The sequence below is a fragment of the Panthera onca genome, chromosome E3 (assembly GCF_046562875.1).
Source record: "Panthera onca isolate mPanOnc1 chromosome E3, mPanOnc1 haplotype 2, whole genome shotgun sequence".
Taxonomy (NCBI): Eukaryota; Metazoa; Chordata; class Mammalia; order Carnivora; family Felidae; genus Panthera; species Panthera onca.
Window position 1 is genome coordinate 18,376,088 of NC_138354.1, and position 18,985 is coordinate 18,395,072.

Here is an 18,985-nt window from a genome sequence, read left to right on the forward strand (position 1 = left end):
GGCAACCGCGCTCCTCCCAAGACTGCCACAAGGGAAAGCTCCTAAGCTCTGGTTCCAAAAGCTGGCAGCCACCTCCCCTGGTTCACCTGGGGCCCGGTCAGCCCTCCTCTGGGCCAGAGCCTCCTAGACCCTGAAGAGACCTGGATGGAGACCTGGCTTGTCCTCTCATCCCCAGGAGGTAGCCCATAAGCCCTCACTGTGTGAAGAGGCTCAGAGAAGGGCAGCCACTTGCCCAAGATCCACAGGATGGCAGCGAGGGAAACCAGAATGACCGGGAGTAGGCTCTGCACCCAACCAAGCCTCTCCTCCCCCAGCGCTGGGCCTGCCTGGGCCTGGCCTGGGCTCCACATTGTCTGGCCAGGTGGGGCTGCTCTAATGAATCCTCAATGCCAGGCTTGCCTCAGTGCTATCTCCTGGGCCTAGGCCTGGCCATGGCTCCCCGAGCAGCCACCTGAGGTCAGCACTTGCTCTAACCTGTAGCCTGCCTCTGTCCCAGCCTGCAGGGAGCCTCCTGCCCCAGCCAAGAAGCTTTCTCTCCACTTTCTCCATGCCTCTCTGACCCTGACTCGCAAGGCAGGCTTACTGTCTCGCCTTCCCTTTCCCCATGTAGAAAACGAGGAGTAGAGTAGTAGGTAAGGGAGGAGGGTGAGGTGAGCAAAGAAGGCTCTCCTGGATTCTGTGTTCCCTGCCCTGGTTCCAGCGCAGAGGTCTTCAGTAAAGTGAGGGGATTTCAGGGGAAAGAACAGGCACTGGAGCACAGTGATTGGTTCAGAGACTTAGCAGAAGGGGCTGTGGACCCAGACGTGGTGCCCACCACAACAGAGGGTCAGGAAACTGGCTGGAGGAAGTGACCTGAGGCATGAGAACAGGGGCCAGGGGTGGGTGGGGTGGGGGATAGAGAGTATATAGCAGTTATGTGGCAGGGAGTGGGTGGTTAGATCACAGAGGGGGTAGAGATTAAGGTAAGGTAGAGAACACAGGCCAGGGTATAGAGCATCTTGTCTGAAGAACTTGGGGGTAGAGCACCACTGGGATCTTTAAGGAGATTATAAGGAGAGTGACATGACCTCGCCCCCCTCCTGCTCCCCAACAACTGGTGGTGTTTTTCTAGGTCTGGAGCTCAGGAAAGAGAATTGGGCTGGAGGATTGGGTCTTAGCAGCTTAGCTGTAGCCAAAACCATGGACGAACACACAGGAAGAGTGGCAGAGAGAGGAGAGGATGTAGCTTAGGGGTGGAGGAACAGGACCAACAGAAGACAGTAAGTATAAGGACAGGACAGTTAGCACCACAAGTCCAAGATTAAAGAGAGTGGTTAGTGTCAAATGCTCCATTGGACCCTGTAGCCAATCACACAGTAGCCCCAGTTCTGGTTAAAACAGGCACCTTCCCCACTGAGGCCAATATCTGCTCACCCATAAGAGGCCAGCTAAGGTCAGTGTTGGTTCTGGAGGAACTTTGGCCTGCCCATCCCAAGGGCCCAGGGTTTCACAGCCACTGAAGCCACTTGGGGCTACTGGGAGTTGTAAGGGGTCAAACTTCCTGAGTGGAGAGACCTGACCAACCCCAAAGACAGAGTTTCCCAGCACTGGGCAAACTGATTGCAAACCAACATTCATGGGGAATACTCTTTTCCTCCCACCACATCAGTGCTTGCTCCTGCCACTGAAATTCTGGCATCTTTATCCCACACATTGGGCTTGAGCAAGTGGTTTGGTACCTACTTTATTAAAGACTCACAGAGTTTTTACTTCTCAGGGTATGGAGACTGGTCAAGAAGAGACTTTTCAGAAAGTGATGTGTAGTTAGCTTGTATTTACTTAAAAAGCCCGTGTGGAGGGGACTCCTGAGAAAAGCGAGTAGTGCTCACAGAGGATTGGCTGACCCCGACCTCTCCCGGGCGTAGCCCTCTCAGAGCCGGCCCGCGTCTCTATGATGCAATATGCTGCGTTTTTCCCATCCTGGCGTCCGCTGCCCCTAGGCGGCGGACACTTCCTGGAAGGCCCGATGCCATCCCCCGCCGCGGCCCGGGTCTCCGCCAGCGTGCCCACCGCGGCCAGCCCAGCGCCGGAAGTCACTGTGGCCCGCGTCTCCGTCTCCAGTCCGACCTGGTCCAGCCACTGCAGCCCCACCGAGACGCTGGACGCCAGGTGGGGCCCAAAGGCTGACAAAGCCGCGAGCCCCCGCGAAGGCGGGACTGCTGCCAAGCCTGCGGCCACTACCGTCACCCCGCGCCCAACTCCAGCACCCAGCCCAGTCGGCACTGGCCCCGGCGCGAGCCCCGCCACAGCCGCAGCGATGGCCCCAGCCGCAGACCTCACAGCAAGCTGAACCCACAGACGCCAATCGACACACGGTTCCCCAGAACACGGGCAGCAGCCAGAAAAAGTTACAATGAAGGAAGTCATCCGCTGCGCTGCTCTCCTCTGTCCGCCTGAGGGGAGGGGCGAGTGAAGCCGCTGGGGAGGGATAGCCCGCAGATTGCGTCCAGGTCTGCCTTTGGCCGGTACAACCCTAGAACCGGCTCTCTCCACGGAGGACCTTGTTACCAGATGATTAAGGGACTACATTTCCCAGGATGCAGTACGAGACCCCGGGCATCCCAGCGACCAATTATTGAGAGGGGCGTGGCGAGAGCGTGCAGACAGGGCGGCAGGGACGCCGGGATCGTGGGAGTGCCCTCCTCCGTAGCAGCAGGAGGGGCAGGCCGGTGACAGTGGAGAACGATGCTCTCTCCCTGCAGACATGCTCCTCCCACGAGCCCAGTTTAGGATCCACAAAGGCAATCCAAATGTAACTAGATGCTGGGGGTGGGAAACGCGAGGTTGCTGTGCAGGCCCTTGGGGGGGGGGGGGGGGGGTTACCTGCCAGGCAGGACAGCGCCGGAAGTGTAGCAGCTAAAATCTGGGACCACGTTTAGGGCAGGAAGCCTGGCTACTTGGACTGCATGCAGGCTGAGGGTTGGATGTTTATTCATAACATTAACAGCCTATACAAGACATCTCCAGAGCAGGGCTTGTGGGTCTGAACGGACCCTTGCACCTGTCAGCAGCTCCATCTTCCAGGCCCCTGCCTGCTGCCTTCACAACCATGGGAGTTTGCTTGGGCAGACAGCACAGGTAGCATCATGGGGACAGGCTCAGTCACAGGGTGTTAGATGAAGCTCCTCTACCTGGAATGATCGGAAGTTGGCCCAGCCGCTAGTCTGTCCCTTCCCCTCCTGGGACATAATGCCTCCATGAAGTTAAGGCCACCAGGATGAAAGCAGGGTCAGAGTTTGGGAAGCATGAGGTGGGGTAAGTGGGCTTGGGAGAGAAACAGATTGGTGGGGGGAGGCTGATTAGGATAAAGACTGATGATCTTGGTTCAGCACCCCTGAGATGAGGGCAAGGTGACTGCAACAGCCAGAGTTTCCCAGAAGAGGACAGTGCTCCCGCCCCCCCCCCCCCTTACAGGGGGGTACCTCCTTCAGCCCTTAGCATAAGGGTCAGACCAAAGAGCCCAGTGAATCCACAGGAGGGAAGTCCCACCCAAGTGTGGAAAAGTCTCCGTGGGCCCAAGAGTTCAGGAGGTGGGGAAACTGGCCCACCCTTGGTCCTCACTTGTGGGTGTATAAGCAAGCAGGTAGTGAGCCTCCTCTTGAGTGGGAGGTCACAGCCTGGGGGATTTCACCCTTCGGACAGGGATGGGCCCAGGGAGACAGCTGGAGAAGGATTAAGGTCAGCTTCCAGGAAGCTCAGTTGAATGCTCTGGACCCTCAGGCCTCTCACAGCTGACCCTTCCTGCAGGGCAGATGCCCCTTAGGCTGTAGCCCTGTGTGGAAAAGGTATAACTGAGCTTGCCAGATCTCACTCCCACTAGCATGCACTGGGACCCCCAAACCAACTAGGTGGAGAGGGGCTGGGCCCCCAGGGTCCGGAATGGAGGGTAAGGGCCACTGAATGTGGGGCAGGGAGGGAGGGACTGGAGGCACAGCCCCCAGGGTCCATGGGTGTTCCAAAGTCCCCTGAGTTACGGGTTCAGCTGATGTAGACACGGTGGAAGTCGTGGGCACCAAAGGCTGCGTTGCACTTGGGGCACTTCCTCTGGCGGGCCTCATAGCGGCCCCGCACGCACTCGAAGCAGAAAACGTGGAAGCACTTGGTAAGGACTGCATCCTTCTTGCGGGTGTTACAGCAGGGGCAGGTCAACCGCGCCTGGGCCAGGCAAAGGCATCAGCTCGGGACAGTCCTGATGGCCCCCAGACCCCAAGCTGACAGCAGGAGGTGGTCCAGGCTAAGCCCACCACACAGCAGACTGCATCTAACTCTCACCATAACCCTGAGAGATGGGGATGGGCACCCTCCGGATGAGGAAACTGAGGCTCAGAGGCCAAGGTCTCAAAACCAGAAAGTAGCAGAATCTGGATTCTAACCCAGGCAGTGGTAGCCAGTGGGCAACATGTTCTCCCCGCCCTGCTCAAAAGCCAATAACCCAAAGGCCCAGCCGGGACTCCCCTGCCTTGGGGCTTTATCTCTTGCCACTCTGGCCTTCTCTGGCAAAAGCCCAATCCTGGCTGAAGCTGACGATCTACCTTCTCTTCATCTGCACCTGCTGGGCATAGCAGTGCCACTAGAAATCTCCCATCTCCACCCTCAACTGGGCTCACCCCTGGTGCTGCCCAGAGATCCTGCTGGGTCCCTGGACTCACTCTTCTCTACCAAGAGTGAAACCTCCTGAAACATCTACCGGCCACCAGGTCTCATGTCCAACTCCAGGAACTCCCTCAACTCAACATTCCCCGACATTCTCCCTCTGCCCCGCTTGAAAGCCCAGGCCAGCCCACACCCCAGCATCACCTCTTCCCTTAGCTGTCAAACCATCCCCATCAAAGTCCATCTTTTCTGGAGAAACCCTCCTCTGCCTCCCCATGGCCTCCCCCAGCTGCCCCTGCCCCTTCAAGGCCAAACTGCAGGCTTCTCTTCCTTTATCATTTAAGCTTTGAGATTCCTAAGGGAAAAGAATGACCCATCCCGTATCATATCACAGACCCTCCCTGGGTGACCACAGTTCTATTTGGCTTCCACCATTGCCTCTGCCTGCAGACAATCCTCCAACCTCATCATCCAGAAAGTCCTTCTGCTTCGAATGCCTTCCCAGCCAGCCTCCCAAAGGCACATTTTCAACATCCCTGAGATACAACACTGTCCACCAACACCTACTCCTTTGAGGTCTTCCTAATCCTACCACATGCCACTAGTTTCTCAAATCAGGAACCCAGGAGCTCTCAGGATCTCCCTCTCCCTCACTCCATGAATCAATCCATCCCTGAGTCCAAGCACTTCTGCCTCCTAAATATCTCCTCACCTCTTCTACTTGTCTCTAACACCCGAGACTAGCTCCCTACCAGTTTTTGCCTCAATGACTGCAACTGCTTAAGAGATTTCTCTGCCTCTAGTCTTTACCCCCTCTAGCCCAAATCCAGCCATATAACTCTCTGGTTTAAACCCCCTTGATGTCTCCATACTACCTACAGGATAAACCAAGCGTCTCAACCTGACTCACCACACCCTTCAGGATCGGACACTGTTCAAGACCCTCAGCTTTCCTGCTCATCACAAAACCTACGTTCTGTCTTCCAACTACAGTGTCCAGCGATCTGTGCTCCAGCACACCACTCTCAGTGAAGGACCTCTACCTTTCCCTTTGCTGGAACCCTCTCGTCCTCATTACTCACAGTCAACCTTCATTCTTCAGGTTTCCCTTGGAGGACATTCCTTCCAGGAAACCTGCTAACCCCCAGAGCTGCCGTGGGGTTAGCCATCATATCGCTCATCACTCAGAATATTGGCTACTTCCTTCAACAGACGGTCAGTTTCCAGAAATCAGAGACTAGAGCTAGTTCCTAGCCCTCCCACACCTGACCAGGCACTGTGCCTGGCATGAGCACATGTACATTCGTCAGCTGTTTGATTCTCCACAACTAGGGCCCTGCCCACCTTTTCTATCCAACCTGATTTCTGGGGTCCCCAGGCTATCCACTATAGCCCTCGCCAACTCCCCATCTAAGATTCCTGGGTTGTTGGGGCACAACTCAGCCCCACGGCCCCACCTTGTACTCCTTGATCTCCTCCTGGAGAATTTCATCGGCATCTGCGTAAACCTCCACCTTCCTCTGCTTCTCCAACTTGCGCCGCAGTCGGGAGATGTCCTCCTGGGGCAGGAGAAGGGCTAGGCTAAGTGCAAGGGTCCTCATCTCGAACCACCCGCCCCTAGGCCACATCAGTGACCCTGAACAACCCTGTCCCTACCCCATGCACACACCTGAGCCCTCTTGAGGTTGAAGCTCTCTTTCTCGCGAGCGGCCCGGCTCTCTGCCAGGCAAGGCTGGATCTCTCGCAGCCGCGTCTGTACGTGCTCCAGCTGCACCTTTAGGTCCTCGGCCAGCTGGGCTGCTTCCACAGCCTGGGGTAGGTGGAACAGGTTAAGGGTGGGCTCGCCTGAGCCTGGCGAGTCAGGCATGTGGAGCCATGGTCTACAGATGCCTATGTCCGACATTCCAGTGATTCCTGCTCTTGGGATCAAGTCCAGGATCTTCACTGGAGCTAGTTCTGCCTCCTGACCTCTCCACCTTCACCTCTATCTCTGCAGTTCCTGACACGCTCACTTCCTACCTGCATAACTCTCTCTCGTATCTCTGAACCTCCACAGGGCTCTTCTCTCTTCTCCCCTCAACACCCCCAACACACAGGTTTCTTTCCAGTGGCTCCCTCAGCCCTCAGCTTACATGTCGGTTCTGGAGACCTATTTTTCTTTCACAGCACCTTAGTTTCCTTCACAAGATTTACTGGAATCTGCAGTAACATATTTTACCTGTGGGATATCTGGCTATCTACCTCCTCAAGACTGAAGTTCCCATTCCCGGTAGGACCCTCTTATTCCAGGTTCTCTCTAGCACTCAGTGCCGGGGGTACATGGCAAGGGGATGAATTGTACTGCTTTAATGAATGAATTAAATGTGGGGGGGGGGGGGAAGCACAGTAGGGGAAACAAACTAAAACTAACATTGATCTTAAGCCTTTCCCATGACCTAGACATTCCAGAACTTCAATTCAACTATGTGACAGGAACCAGCATCCCTACTTTACATCTAGCCAACTTAGTGCTCAAGACGCAAGTTCTGGGGATGCCTGGGTGGCTCAGTCAGTTGAGTGTCAGACTCTTGATTTTGGCTCAGGTCACGATCCCAGGGTCATGGGATCGAACCCCACATAAGGCTCCATGCTCAGCATGAAGCCCGCTTAAGATTGTCTCTCTCCCTCTGCCCCTCTCCCCTGCTCACGTGCTCTCTCTTAAAAAAAAAAAAAAAAAAAAAAAAAAAGTGTGTTCTGGAGCCAAGGAGATCCAGGCCCCAATTTCAGGTCCACTCTTTCTTGAGTAAGTCAGTTGCTCTGCCTGAGCTTATATTTCCTAAGTTATGAAAAACAGGTAACAAATACCATCTTACGATTGTTGTAAGACCAAAATGCAACCCAGCATAGACAGGCCTCAGCACAGGAACTAGAACACAGTAAGTATTGGAGACGTGAGCTGGGCCGGGAGAGGAGGTAGAGCAGGGCTTTAGCTGTGAGCCACCATCCCAGGTTGCTTTCTGCCCTCGGGCCTGGCCTCACCTTCCTTTTGTTGAGCTCCAGGGCCTGGCTGCGCAGCGTCAGCTCCTTCTCTACACCCCCGAGGCTGCCCTGCAAGGCCCGCTCTTTTTCCTCCAGCTTCTGCACAGTCAGCAGCTGGGCATCCACCTGAGGTCAGGGGTGGAGACTCAGTGCTGGGGAGCTGGTGCCTCTCCAGCTCCACCCTACAGCCCAGGGCTGCCATACCTGGGACTTGAGGCCAAGAACTTGCTCGCCCAGCTCATCCTTCTCCTCCCGCAGTAGCTTGTGAATCTGGTTGGCCTTGATCCGTTCTGACATCAACTTAAAGTTGGCATCATCCTTCTCCCGTAACTGCTGTAGCAGCCTCCCATTTTGTTCCTGCATGTCCTCAAAAGCCTGACCCGTCACATCCATCTCCGACAGCAAAGCCTCTTCTTCCTGCAGCAGGTGGACAGGGACAAGATGGAAAACGGAAGATGGACACGATGATCGTGGGGAAACCACAGGAAAAAAGGACTGACCACAGAGTGATCCCAGAGCATCTGCTAGGAGTACCCATCAAGGAGTTAAGGGTATCCCAATATTCAGAAGCAGGGGACCACAAGGGGGTCATACCTGCTTGGTAGCACCCAACTTGCGCTGCAGGTGTTCGATCTGTTCCTCGGCTTGCCGAATGCGCCGCAGGGCATCCTCATCAGCAATTTTCTTGCTCTCTCTTCGGTCCCTCTCCTCCAATTCCCGAATGCGGCCTCGCAGTTCATCGACCTACAGCCACCAGAAAGAAAGAGCTAGCTCTCCTCACTGCTTCCTGCTGACCTAGGGCCCTGCTCTAGTCAGAACCCCCCAGGGCAGCCTCTGTGTATGCCCCACAGGCCCTACCTGCCCTCACCTCAGCCTTGGCCTTGCGTTCGGCTGCCATGAGCTGCACCTTATCCCGCTGTTCCTTGGGTGCTGACTTGTACATGTCCAGCAGCAGCTTCATCTCCTTCTGGCTTTCCTGGGCCTTCCTGGAGAAGCACAGGAGGAAGGCTTGGTGACTGGGGCCGGAGGCCACTTTGGCAGGGGTGGAAAGGAGACAAAAACAGGGTCTCACTTGAGCTCTGCTCGGAGACCTTTAAGGAGTTCTGACTCCTTCCTCTTGGCCTCCTCCACCTTGGCCTTCTCCCGATCGGCTCTTGAGAGAGCTGAGGCTACAGATGGGGGTCCCAGGCCAGGCCCTTCCCGCTCCCGAAGCTCCCGCTTGGGCCTGGCCTCAGGTTCTCGGCTCCGGGAGGAGGGGCCCTGGGACCCAGGAGTTAAGGCCTGGGAATCTTCCTCAGAAGGGGCCAGCTCCTCTTTCTTTGCTGAGGAGGCAGCAGTGGTGGCACCAGGCACTGAAGCCACCTCCTTTCTGCTGTCAGGGGCACTGACAGGGCCTGGCCCACCCTCTTCTTTCCCTGGGGTTGGGGCACTGAGGCCAGAGTCCTCTGGGTGGCCCAGGTTCGGAATGGAGTGGGTTGAGCCACTGGCCTGGGCCCGGAGCTGCAAAAATAGAGAACAGGGCTGAGGTGAGACAGTGCTTACTGGGGTCTAGCCAAGGCTTTTCCGAGGCATCCCCTTCCTCACCTTGCCAATCTCAGCCTGCACTTCCCGCAGCTTCCGCTTGTATCGCTGGGCATCCCCCTTTAGCTGGTGGTTGTGGTTTTGGAGGCTGCTGATCAGGTGGCGCATCTCACGGTTGATGGGCCCTGGGGGACGGTTGGAAAGTAAGGGGTTAGACTGGCCTCTGGGCTAAGAGCCCAACTCCTCAGTGGTGGGAGAAGGGGAGCCAAAGCCATCACTCCCATTGTGAAGGAGAGGGAAACTGAGGCCCTGTACGGAGTGTGACCTTATCAAAGTAATAACCTAGGCTTAGAAGAAAACTCTCGAACCTCCTGTTTATGTTATTTCTGTTAATGTAGACTTTTTTTGGTATTTCCAAATTTCCTTCAAAGGAGCACACGACTGTAACATTCATTGAAGTAAATTAGTCTGCTTCTTTCATATTTTTAAATAGATGTCATCTTCTGAGTTTCATTTCTCTGACCTCCCCATCCAAAACCACAATCTTCTAACACTTCATATCTTTCTCCCCTGCTTTATTTCTCTTGATATATTTGCCACTATCTAATATACACCTTCTATTTTTTACTTTCTTGTCTTCCCCCACTACACTACTAGGCCACAATAGCAAAGATGCTTTGAATTTTGTTTACTAATATAATCCCAAAGCCTGGAAGAGAGCCAGATTTAATACATCCACAAATGAACGAATACCTCCAAGAGAAAGACACTGTAAGGCCAGATAACCACAGACAGGGCCAACAGCTCATCTTCTGGCTGTGCCTGCTCCATCAGCCACCTCAGCTGGTTGTGACCCTCACTGTGCCCTTGAGCCAGGTGCTATGATCCCTGTTTTGGCCAGGGACAGGAGGCTCTGCAAAAGGAAGGGGCTTAACCCCTTGCATCTGGATAAGCAGTAGCCCCCCACCAGGGACCGGCAATCCCAGATAAGGCCCCACCTCCACCCCGTCTTCACCACATACCCGCCTGCTCGTTGGCCGCCAGGTTCTGTTCAAACTCGATGCGCAGCATCTCGTACTCCTTGCGTACCTGGGCCAGCGTGTCCTCCAGCTGGATAACCTCTGTGCGCAGCTTCTTCTGTAGCCCCAGCTCATCGCTCTGTAGGTTGAGGTGTTAAGGACCCACACAACCCTTTAGCCTCTGGCAAACCCCTCTCTTCTTCCCCCCCACCTCAGGCCTCAGTGGCTTAGGAAGAATTTATTCCCAAGGGATCCCTGGTAGCACACAAGGCCTCCAAAGGCCCTGACCCTAAGTCTGTTCCAGGGCCATACCTCCATGTGCTCAATGTGTCTCAGGTGGGAATTCTTGGTAGCCAGCAGCAGCCCCCGGGCCTCATCAAGCTGGGTCTTCACTTGCAGAGACTCATTATAGAGCAGTGAGAACTGGGCCTGCAACATCCGGTACTCCCCCGTTTCCCGCACCACCTCCTCAGGAAGGCTCCGCAGGGCTACCTAGGAGCAAGGTGCCCAAAAGTGATCAGCAGGAGGATTCAGGGCCCAGCAACTACCTGGCAGGCTCAGGCCCTACCAGGCCTAAATACAGCCCACCTTGAGGCGCTCATTGGTCCGCACAGCCCCCTGAAGCTCGGCCTGTAGCTTCTCCAGCTCTGCCATCCGGCTGTTGGCCAATTCCTGGTTTTCTTCCAACTCTGCATTCAGCATCTCAAACTGTGGAGCGGGAGGGACTATGGCAGGTAGGGCCAGGCCAGAATGCATGCTTCCCTCCCATCCCCACCACACGGGGACAATGATGGATTCTGAAGCCCTAAGGACAGGCCAAACCCAAGCACTTTCCTAAGGGCTCCCAGGTAAGTGGGAGAAAATACTGCACGGTCAGTGCTGGCAACCAAGGCTGACAGGGAGTCAGGGAAGCCTTCCTGAAACACCTGAAGAAAAAGCTGAAATAAAGAGTTCACAGGAAACAGTGACCCTCACAGCACCACAAAATAGCGCAACGACCAAGAAGTCACAGAGCCCGCTCAGTGAGGCCCTTCTTCAGCTACCCAGCTAAGAACGCCAGTCAGCTCCAACATATTTCCATTGGTCTCTTTTCTATGCTTTTTCTTTGAGGCACTTATCGCCACCTTATGTACTACGTACTTATTTGCTCCCTCAACCAGAACCCAAACTCCAAAAAAACCTCTGATTTCTGTCTATATTGTCCTCTGATATGCCTGCTTCCGAGCAGTCCCTACCATTTAGCATTCAACAGTATTTACTGAATATGTAAACGAATGAGACAAAGCAGCATGAGTACAGGCAAGGGCCTCAGAGACCATGTGGGTGGTCTGTCCTTAATTCTGAGGGAACGTTCATGGGTAAGGTAGATAAAAGGTTACGGGAGGGGCTGCCAAGAATGGCGGCTGCTCACCTTCTGCATGCTGAGTGTGATCTGGCCCCCCTGGAAACCCGAGGAGCTCCCAGACACATAGTAGCCAGAGTTGAGCTGTAGAGAGACAGATAGATGGGAGTAGAGGAGAGAAGCAAGGACTCCAAGTATTTAGCCCTGACTCCATCCGACCCAGCACCGTAGCCCCACCTGCTCCAAGGCCTCCGCCAGATGCTTATTGAGCTTCTGCTCACGCTTGCGCAGCTTCTCGATGTCCCACTGCAGGTCCTCCACCGTCGTCTCCATCTCTAGCACCTTGGTCTCTGCTGATGTCACTTTATCCTGGAGCTCAGAATACTAGACAATGATAGGGAAGATGCTTAGAGCAAGGGACTTGGCTCCCTGAGAACCTGGGTGCCCATCTAACCCAAATCCTGCCCCGGTTTTAATCCCACCTCCAATGAGATGCGGTGGTGCTTCTCCTGTAGCTGGGTGGCCAAGTCCTGCAGTCGCCGGTTCTCACGACCCAGCTCCCGGGTGCGCGCCCGAGCCACCTCACTGGGGGGCTCGCTGTCCCCTGGGAAGGCAGGGCTCGGGTAAGAGCGAAGTCCAAGGCAATGGGGCAAAGTACTAACTCATTCTGTGAGTGCCCATGTGATCCACCAGCTGTCTTGCCAATCTCTCATGACAAAGCCAGGAGTCTTTATCCCCACTGTACAAAGGAGGAAACCAGCTCAGGGAAGAGAGCCATTTACCAAGAACGCCCAGGCTAGAATGACAGGACTAGGGCTGGGAGAAGCCTGTCAACCTGCAAAGCCCAGGCACTTGCTACTATGCCTTGCGGATCAACAACTGCCACCAAAATCTGCGCAAAGTGTTCCAAAGAGGTCTCCAGCTGGAAGGCAGGGGCCCCATAAGCATCGACAACTCCTCCCACCCATCTCTCTAGAGTTCAACCCCAGGAATCAGAGCCAGGGCCCCATCTACAACCCACCCCTTTCCCTGAGAACGTGGCTGATTTATTCCTTGGAGAATTATGGCTGCCTCTGGGCTTGGGGCATTGAGGGGATACAATCAAGATGCAAATGGGGGTAGACACCTGTGCGATGGGGAAGGAAGAACCAACCTCGGCTATATACTCGCTGACAGAGTTCCTCCACCCGGCGTTGTAGGCGGTCTGAGGCCTCTACAACCCGGGACACAGCTGCCTTGGAGAACTCCATCCGGCCCTGCAGCTGGAGCTCCACCTCCTCACTGCTGCTAGCGCCCAGTGCTACCACAAAAGCCAAGGCTGGCTCGCTGAGAGGGGGCCGCGGCTGCACCGGCAGAGGCTCTGCGAGGGATGGACAGACCTTTGTGAGGATAACAGCAGCAATTACCACCACTCCGTACGATGTTCCAGCCTGAGCCCTTCACTCTACGGCTCACTGAATCAACATACGCAATGCCTGTAATACACTGGTATCCCCATCCTCAAAGTGATAACAACTTTATTTCAGAGAGATAACTTACTCAAGGCCACAGAGCTCCCAAATCATTCTTCAGGGAAGCCTTCTCCATCTAAATTAGAACCTCACACATGTGTGCATACACTGATTCCCTCTCAAGGGCCCCTGTACTTTTTACTCATGGCTTAAAATCACTTCCTCCCTGAGGGCAGGGCCAACGTTTCTTCCTGTCTTTGTTTCTTCTGAGGCTGTACTCAATGTTAATTGAGCCAGTTAATTGAACCAGTTAATTGAACCAGTACTCAATGTTAATAGTTTTCAACTAAATGAGTGTCAAACATGACACGCACTATGAACCAAGTCACTCAGATTCCAAAGCCCGGGGCCTGGGGTCTTATCCACTGCACTTTTGCCACCCAAACATGAAATCAGGTGTGTGTGTGTGTGTGTGTGTGTGTGTGTGCGCGCGCGCGCACACGAGTGAGAAGACCGGCGGGAAATTTGAGAGACTAATATAAAAGTCCCCTCCATTCCAGGACCTTTCTTAGCTTAACTAAGCTCCCCAGATCCTAGGGCTCCGGTCCTACCCCTCAGCTCCGATGTCCCTGGCTCTGTGACAGGGGTCTCATCACGTGTCAGTCCCTCCTGGGTCCCAGGGGCCTCTGTCCCTGAAGACAGCTCCCCCTGGCTCTCATGGTGTCGGAGAAGGGCTTCCACGGTTTCATCCAGCTGAAGGGAGAAAGCACCAAAAATGTTACAAATCCCTCAGGTGCTTCCCAGCATGATACCCCTTTTCCCAGCAGAGGAGTCTGAGGATTGGCAGCAGGATCAAGGCCAGGTCTTGGAAAGCAGAGGGGCGTCCACCTGGGCCCAGTAGCGATTGACAATGAGAAGTGTGGCATCGTCTGTGGCCTGCCGCTTCTCCAGCTTCTCAATTCGTTCTCGGAGTTCATCTTCACAAGCCTGTCGCTGTTCCAACCGCTCTGCTAGTTTCTTGTTCTTGAACTGCAGAACCTTCAGGTCCATCTCCTCCTACCAAGGAAAACAAAGGGGCCAAGGAGAGGGTCAAGCAGGGCCCAAGAAACCAATCACAGAGAGAAAGAAAGGAAAGCAACTGGAATGGAGAAGAGAAAATCCCCAGACTAACCGCTAACAGGATTTAAAGAGGCTCAGACACCCACAGAGAAAGCATCTTGGTTGTGAGTTCTGCTACTACCTCTTTCTAACTCTCAAGTCTTTGACAAGTCATATGCCCCCTGGGAACATGTTTCCCTTATCTGTGAAAGGAAGGCAAAAATCGTGTCCTCCGTTTCCTTCAACAGTGTGTTCTGTAAAGTGAACCATGCCAAGCTTGGGCAACTGGCAGTAAAATTCTGGACGATTTGGACGGAGAACAGAGATGGGAGTCTGGCAAGTTGTGAGGACTGAGGCAGGAGCCACGAACCGTGGAAGAGATGCCCCCAAGACGAATGGGCTCTATGAGCGTGGTTGTGGTCTTCTCTTCACGGCTCAGCTTCTTCTCTGGGGGCCCTGAGCCCCCGTCGCCGGCGGCGCGTTTGTTGCCGGGTCCAGACATGGCCGCGGAGACGAGGAGCGGCGCAGGGTCTCCCGAGGGACGTCGGGCAGGCGTAGGTGGCACTTCTGTCACCTGCAGAAGACAGAGAGCATAGATGTGGAGGCTGCCAGCGCTCCGCAGCCCCAAGCACCCCAGCACACACCTGCTGGATCTCGCCCCCGCCAGCCCCGGGCCCCTCACCTGCAGCAGGATCAGCCTAGCGCCATCTTGGACTTCACCGGACGTCACCGGCCTCTTCAGCCCAGAGCGCAAGCGCCGCAGGCAATGCCGGATGTGGCGAAACTTCATTTCCTGTTTCTATTGGTCGCGCTTTGTCCCACCTCTAGGGTCCCGTTTGGTTTCTTTCTGAACACCTCCTCTTTCTCTCGGTGATTGGCCAGTAAACAGTTCCCGTGGCAACTGATACCGCACTTACATTCCCTAGTCCTAAAGGCATCGCCTGCCTCAGGTCAGCCACTTTGAAGGGAGGGCGCGGGGGCAGTGCTTGAAACTTATTGCGCATGCGCATTCTCTTCTTACTGATTGGCGAGCGCCCTACACTTCCTCCCTCCCTCCACGAGCTCCCTTAGCAACGGTCGCCGTTGAAACGGAGGGAGACGCCCCCTGCGGATTGGCTGCACCCGGTCTTTCTACGGCGCCGATTGGCTGAGGCGTCGCTAGAGGGCCAGGCCTTGGCAGTCGCTGCCCGAGAACCGGCGTTCCCAGGACCTGGGCGGGACAGAGCCAGTGGTGACCCACGGCAAAGAGGAGCGACGAGATGATCCGTCAGAAGTCCAGCCAATTCCTAGGACTGAAGATGCAGTCGGAGCTTGAACAGCCCTCCGAACTGCAGCGGGAACCCGAGAGGGAACTCACTTCAGTGGATGAGTCCGTCATGCGGATAGCAACAGGTGTGCGGCCTGAGTCCGGCACCGCGGCCTCGGTAGAAGCGGATGAAGATCCTGCAGCCAACTTGTTCCCGGTGAGGGCGGGACAGAGTGGTCCGCTCATGAATGTTTGTAAAAGGGCTCCCCGGCAGGGCGCCACCCGCCGTTATGTTTATTAAAGTTCAAGACGTTTCCTGGGTGCCTTGGTGAAGAGGCGGGGGTGTGTAACTCCGACTGTAAAATGCTCATGAATGGTACTTAGGGCCTATCAAAGCCTGGCCTGCCGGCGTTGCTCGTACATAATCTTTAAGATGAGAAGGCAAGTTAGCGGGTTCTTAGGCCAGCTGGAGATCCGCAACAGGTCAGGGACTGGGGCCAGGGACAAGCTCTGCCTGCCCAATCCGCTTTCTCTCCGCAGCCGCCGCTGCCCCGGCCCCGGATCTGCATGTGGTGAGTGTGAAGAGCCTTGGGGAAAAGTTACACTTTACATTTACATTATTCTTCCCCAAAAGTTCTGTCAAACAGCTAGAGCATTACCCATTTTACAGATGAGGAAACTGCAATTACCCAAGATGACTAGGTCTCCAGCTTTCCTGCCTCCCCAGTCCAACGAGGGAGGATGGGAAGAAGGGAGCCAAAGACTAAGGATGTAAATGGAATATCAACTGCTGTGGAGCACTGTATAAATGGGGACACTGAAGCCACATGAGGAGTGGCAGAGACAAGAGCTTAAATTTCCTAATCCTTGGCTTTATAAACGAAGAGGACCAAAGGAGTTCATTTAAGCCATATTCCTTATTTGAAGGTGGAGAAAGTTGGATCCAGAGAGAGTAGTGGAAGGGCTAATCCTCAAACTCAGGTCTCCTGATTCCCAGTTCAATGCTCTAGCCATCATAGCCCTGCCAGGAGACTAATGCACAATGGCCACCAACACCTTTTCACCTCTTTTCTTACAACAGGAAATACCTGGACATCCATTCCATGCACAGGCTGGAGAAGACCACCAACACTGAGGAGATGAGGGAGTATGGGGGGATGAGGGAAGGGCAGAGAAGCTGTCTCCTGGGGAGATTGAGAGGGCTGGGCTGGGAGGGCGGGAAGAATGCCCAACTCCAGAGCATGTGGTGCATCGGTGTGGGGAGGCTCGCTCATTGCTTCCTCTCTCCTAAGGGTGCTAGCTGAGCTGTTGGGGCTAGGCTCTCCTGAGCAGAGCCTGCGGGATGCCATCATCCTGGACCTTTTCTCCCATGCACTCATCTTCTGCCGCCAGCAGGGCTTCTCACTGGAACAGACATCAACAGCTTGTGCTCTGCTCCAAGATCTTCACAAGGCCTGTGTGGGTGAGAGGGTCAGGCTACCTAAGGGTTTGAGCCCAGGGGACAGAGGAGACTGGGATGGCAAAAGTGACCAAGGGAAGCAGGAGTTCCCTTGGAATCTTTGGATTCCCTTGGAATCTTTGTTCTGTCATTACACGCAATATGACCACACACAAGTTGTTTCAGCTTTGATACCGTCCATTTCTTCATATACAGCACCAACTTCATGAGACTGTTCTGAGAAATATTGTGTGTAATAGATGTAAATATACACACAGTGCTCAATAAAACAGCTCCTCCTCCACCCCCCCCCCCTTTATTCTTAGAACTGTGTTTTTCTGCACAATGTTTAACAAGAGGTGAAATTACATATTTCTCGTTTTATTGTATGTCACTTACAGACGGGACCTTGTTTGTTTTGTTCAGTGCCCTAGAACAGTGCACGGGGTACTCGGTATTTGTTGAGTGAATTACTGAAATAAGCCAGGACTTAAACCTAGATTTGCTCACTTCTAAAGTGCAATAAGTAGCTGGTGAGTGAGTGAAATGAATGAATGATTATCAGGGAGGGGACTCACTGTCACATCTTGCTTTCCCCCCTCAGCAACCCCCTTGGGCAACGTGGAGGAATGTTACCGCTACTTCACCAGTGTTCTTTTTTGCCATGGACTCAGGGTCAGTTCCTCTGGAATGGAATCTTCAGTCTCCCCCCAGATAAAGTCTAGCCCAGTCTCCTGCCCTCTCTCACACTCGTCACCCTCATCTTTCTCTGAAGGCTGCAAGGGGCTCTCCCTGCTCCTGGACTGCCAGGCAGTTGGAGAAAAGGTCAGGGTTCCTGGGGGTGGTCAGTCCCCTAACTCCCAATCATCCCCACAGCGGCCTCCCTTCAGTATCAACCTCTTTAGGGAGGAACAGCTGCTTGCCCTGGCAGATTATGTGGTCAACACCTACTTCCGCCACTTCAAGCTCTACAAATATGTCTTCACACCCCAGGTACAGAGGCCACCTCTCATCTCCCCCTTTCACTCAGTGCAGATGCCCTCCTCTCAGCCTCCCTCCTCCTCCCTCTTCCCAGGTGAGGCTGGACCTATCTTTGACTTACATAGGGCTACAGCCGCCTGAGCTCTGGCCAGAGGATGAGACAGGTGAGGAAGAGGGCTGGGGCTGGGGCTGGGGCTGGGGCTGGGGCTGGGGCTGGGGCCGGAGCTGAAGCTGAAGCCTCTTCCTGCTTCTGGCCTGCAGAGAAAGAAGGCGAGGAGGTGGGAGAGCAGGCAGTCACCCCACAGGAGGAGGAGCTGGAAACAGTGGTCCAGCCAGAGCAAGAGCCAAGTGAGGAGCTGGAAGGGTTAGGTTCCCCTGTGACTTGGAGCAAGTATAAAATGAAGGGGTTAGACCACATCAGGACTTCAGGTCTGTTTTAGGCACAGTGTCCTTTCTCCAAATGATTCCTTATGCAGAAATTCAAGATGACAAACCAGGTAATAAAAGTGCGGGGGGGGGGGGGGGGCGGAAGAGGAGCTCCAGAAAAGGATAATTATAAAACCAAACAGTAACAACCAGCACACATTTAGCAGTAACAGGGTGCCAGGCAGGCCCTGTGTTAAGCATCTTACATTTAACCCTCCCTCAGTCCTAGGCACTAGGTGCTAGCACTATCTACATTGTACACAGGAGGAAGCAGAGATATGCAAAGATTAAATCACCTGTGTAAGGCCACTTATCTGCTCATCAGCAATCCAGAGAGTCCAGCATGACCAGTCCACCCTCCTCTCTCCACAGAAGGGCTAGTTGACCTTTCCTGAACTGAAGCCTTTCCTGATTGCTACCTGTGTAGCCCCAGGCGCACCTTGGAGGTTGTGTTTGCCCAGTTAGGGGCAATCCCTCAGCCCCATGGCATCTCTGCTGACCTGCCCCTTCTTCCTTGCCTCTGCAGGCCAGGTCTCCATCCTGCGAGCCTACATCAAGACCCAGATGAGCAAGGAGCTGGGGCAGCTCCAACAGCTGATAGAGGAGCGGCTCAAAGCCAGCGAGGAAAGGCTCAACAGCAAGTTGACCATCCTAGAGCGGCCCTTCCAGCTACCTCCTGGCAAAGGCAAGAACAAGACCAAGTGACCCCCAGCATTTTCCCCAATAAAGGCCTGGGGCAGAGCAGCCCCATCCCCGCCCCCCCACCCCTCCTGAGCATCTTCTGGGCTTCCCCGCTGAAGCCAGACAGCAGAC

At 54.6% G+C, this 18,985-nt stretch overlaps 2 protein-coding genes across 8 annotated transcripts; one reads left to right on the top strand and one right to left on the bottom strand.

The window, feature by feature from the left end:
- Positions 1-2,953: 2,953 nt before the first annotated feature.
- Positions 2,954-15,043, bottom strand: RNF40 (ring finger protein 40). Its single transcript, XM_060648998.3, has 20 exons — positions 14,764-15,043; positions 14,452-14,655; positions 13,872-14,039; positions 13,595-13,736; positions 12,686-12,892; positions 12,015-12,136; positions 11,770-11,916; positions 11,602-11,676; positions 10,779-10,898; positions 10,503-10,682; positions 10,194-10,329; positions 9,235-9,356; positions 8,723-9,150; positions 8,519-8,636; positions 8,245-8,394; positions 7,855-8,067; positions 7,651-7,776; positions 6,302-6,442; positions 6,090-6,191; positions 2,954-4,194 (listed from the first exon to the last, which is right to left on the bottom strand). Exons 1-20 carry the CDS (start codon positions 14,869-14,871, stop codon positions 4,018-4,020), a joined length of 3,186 nt encoding a protein of 1,061 aa, XP_060504981.1. The 5' UTR covers positions 14,872-15,043; the 3' UTR covers positions 2,954-4,017.
- Positions 15,044-15,146: 103 nt separating this feature from the next.
- Positions 15,147-18,936, top strand: CFAP119 (cilia and flagella associated protein 119). Of its 7 annotated transcripts, XM_060649011.3 has the most exons (9): positions 15,147-15,544; positions 15,868-15,899; positions 16,409-16,474; positions 16,620-16,789; positions 17,370-17,440; positions 17,642-17,758; positions 17,841-17,910; positions 18,008-18,094; positions 18,699-18,936. In XM_060649011.3, exons 1-9 carry the CDS (start codon positions 15,341-15,343, stop codon positions 18,875-18,877), a joined length of 996 nt encoding a protein of 331 aa, XP_060504994.2. In that variant the 5' UTR covers positions 15,147-15,340; the 3' UTR covers positions 18,878-18,936. The 7 variants fall into 7 exon arrangements, with proteins under 7 accessions (XP_060504994.2, XP_081647834.1, XP_060504999.2 ...); XM_081791708.1 differs by lacking the exon at positions 18,008-18,094; XM_060649016.3 differs by lacking the exon at positions 17,642-17,758.
- Positions 18,937-18,985: the final 49 nt, after the last annotated feature.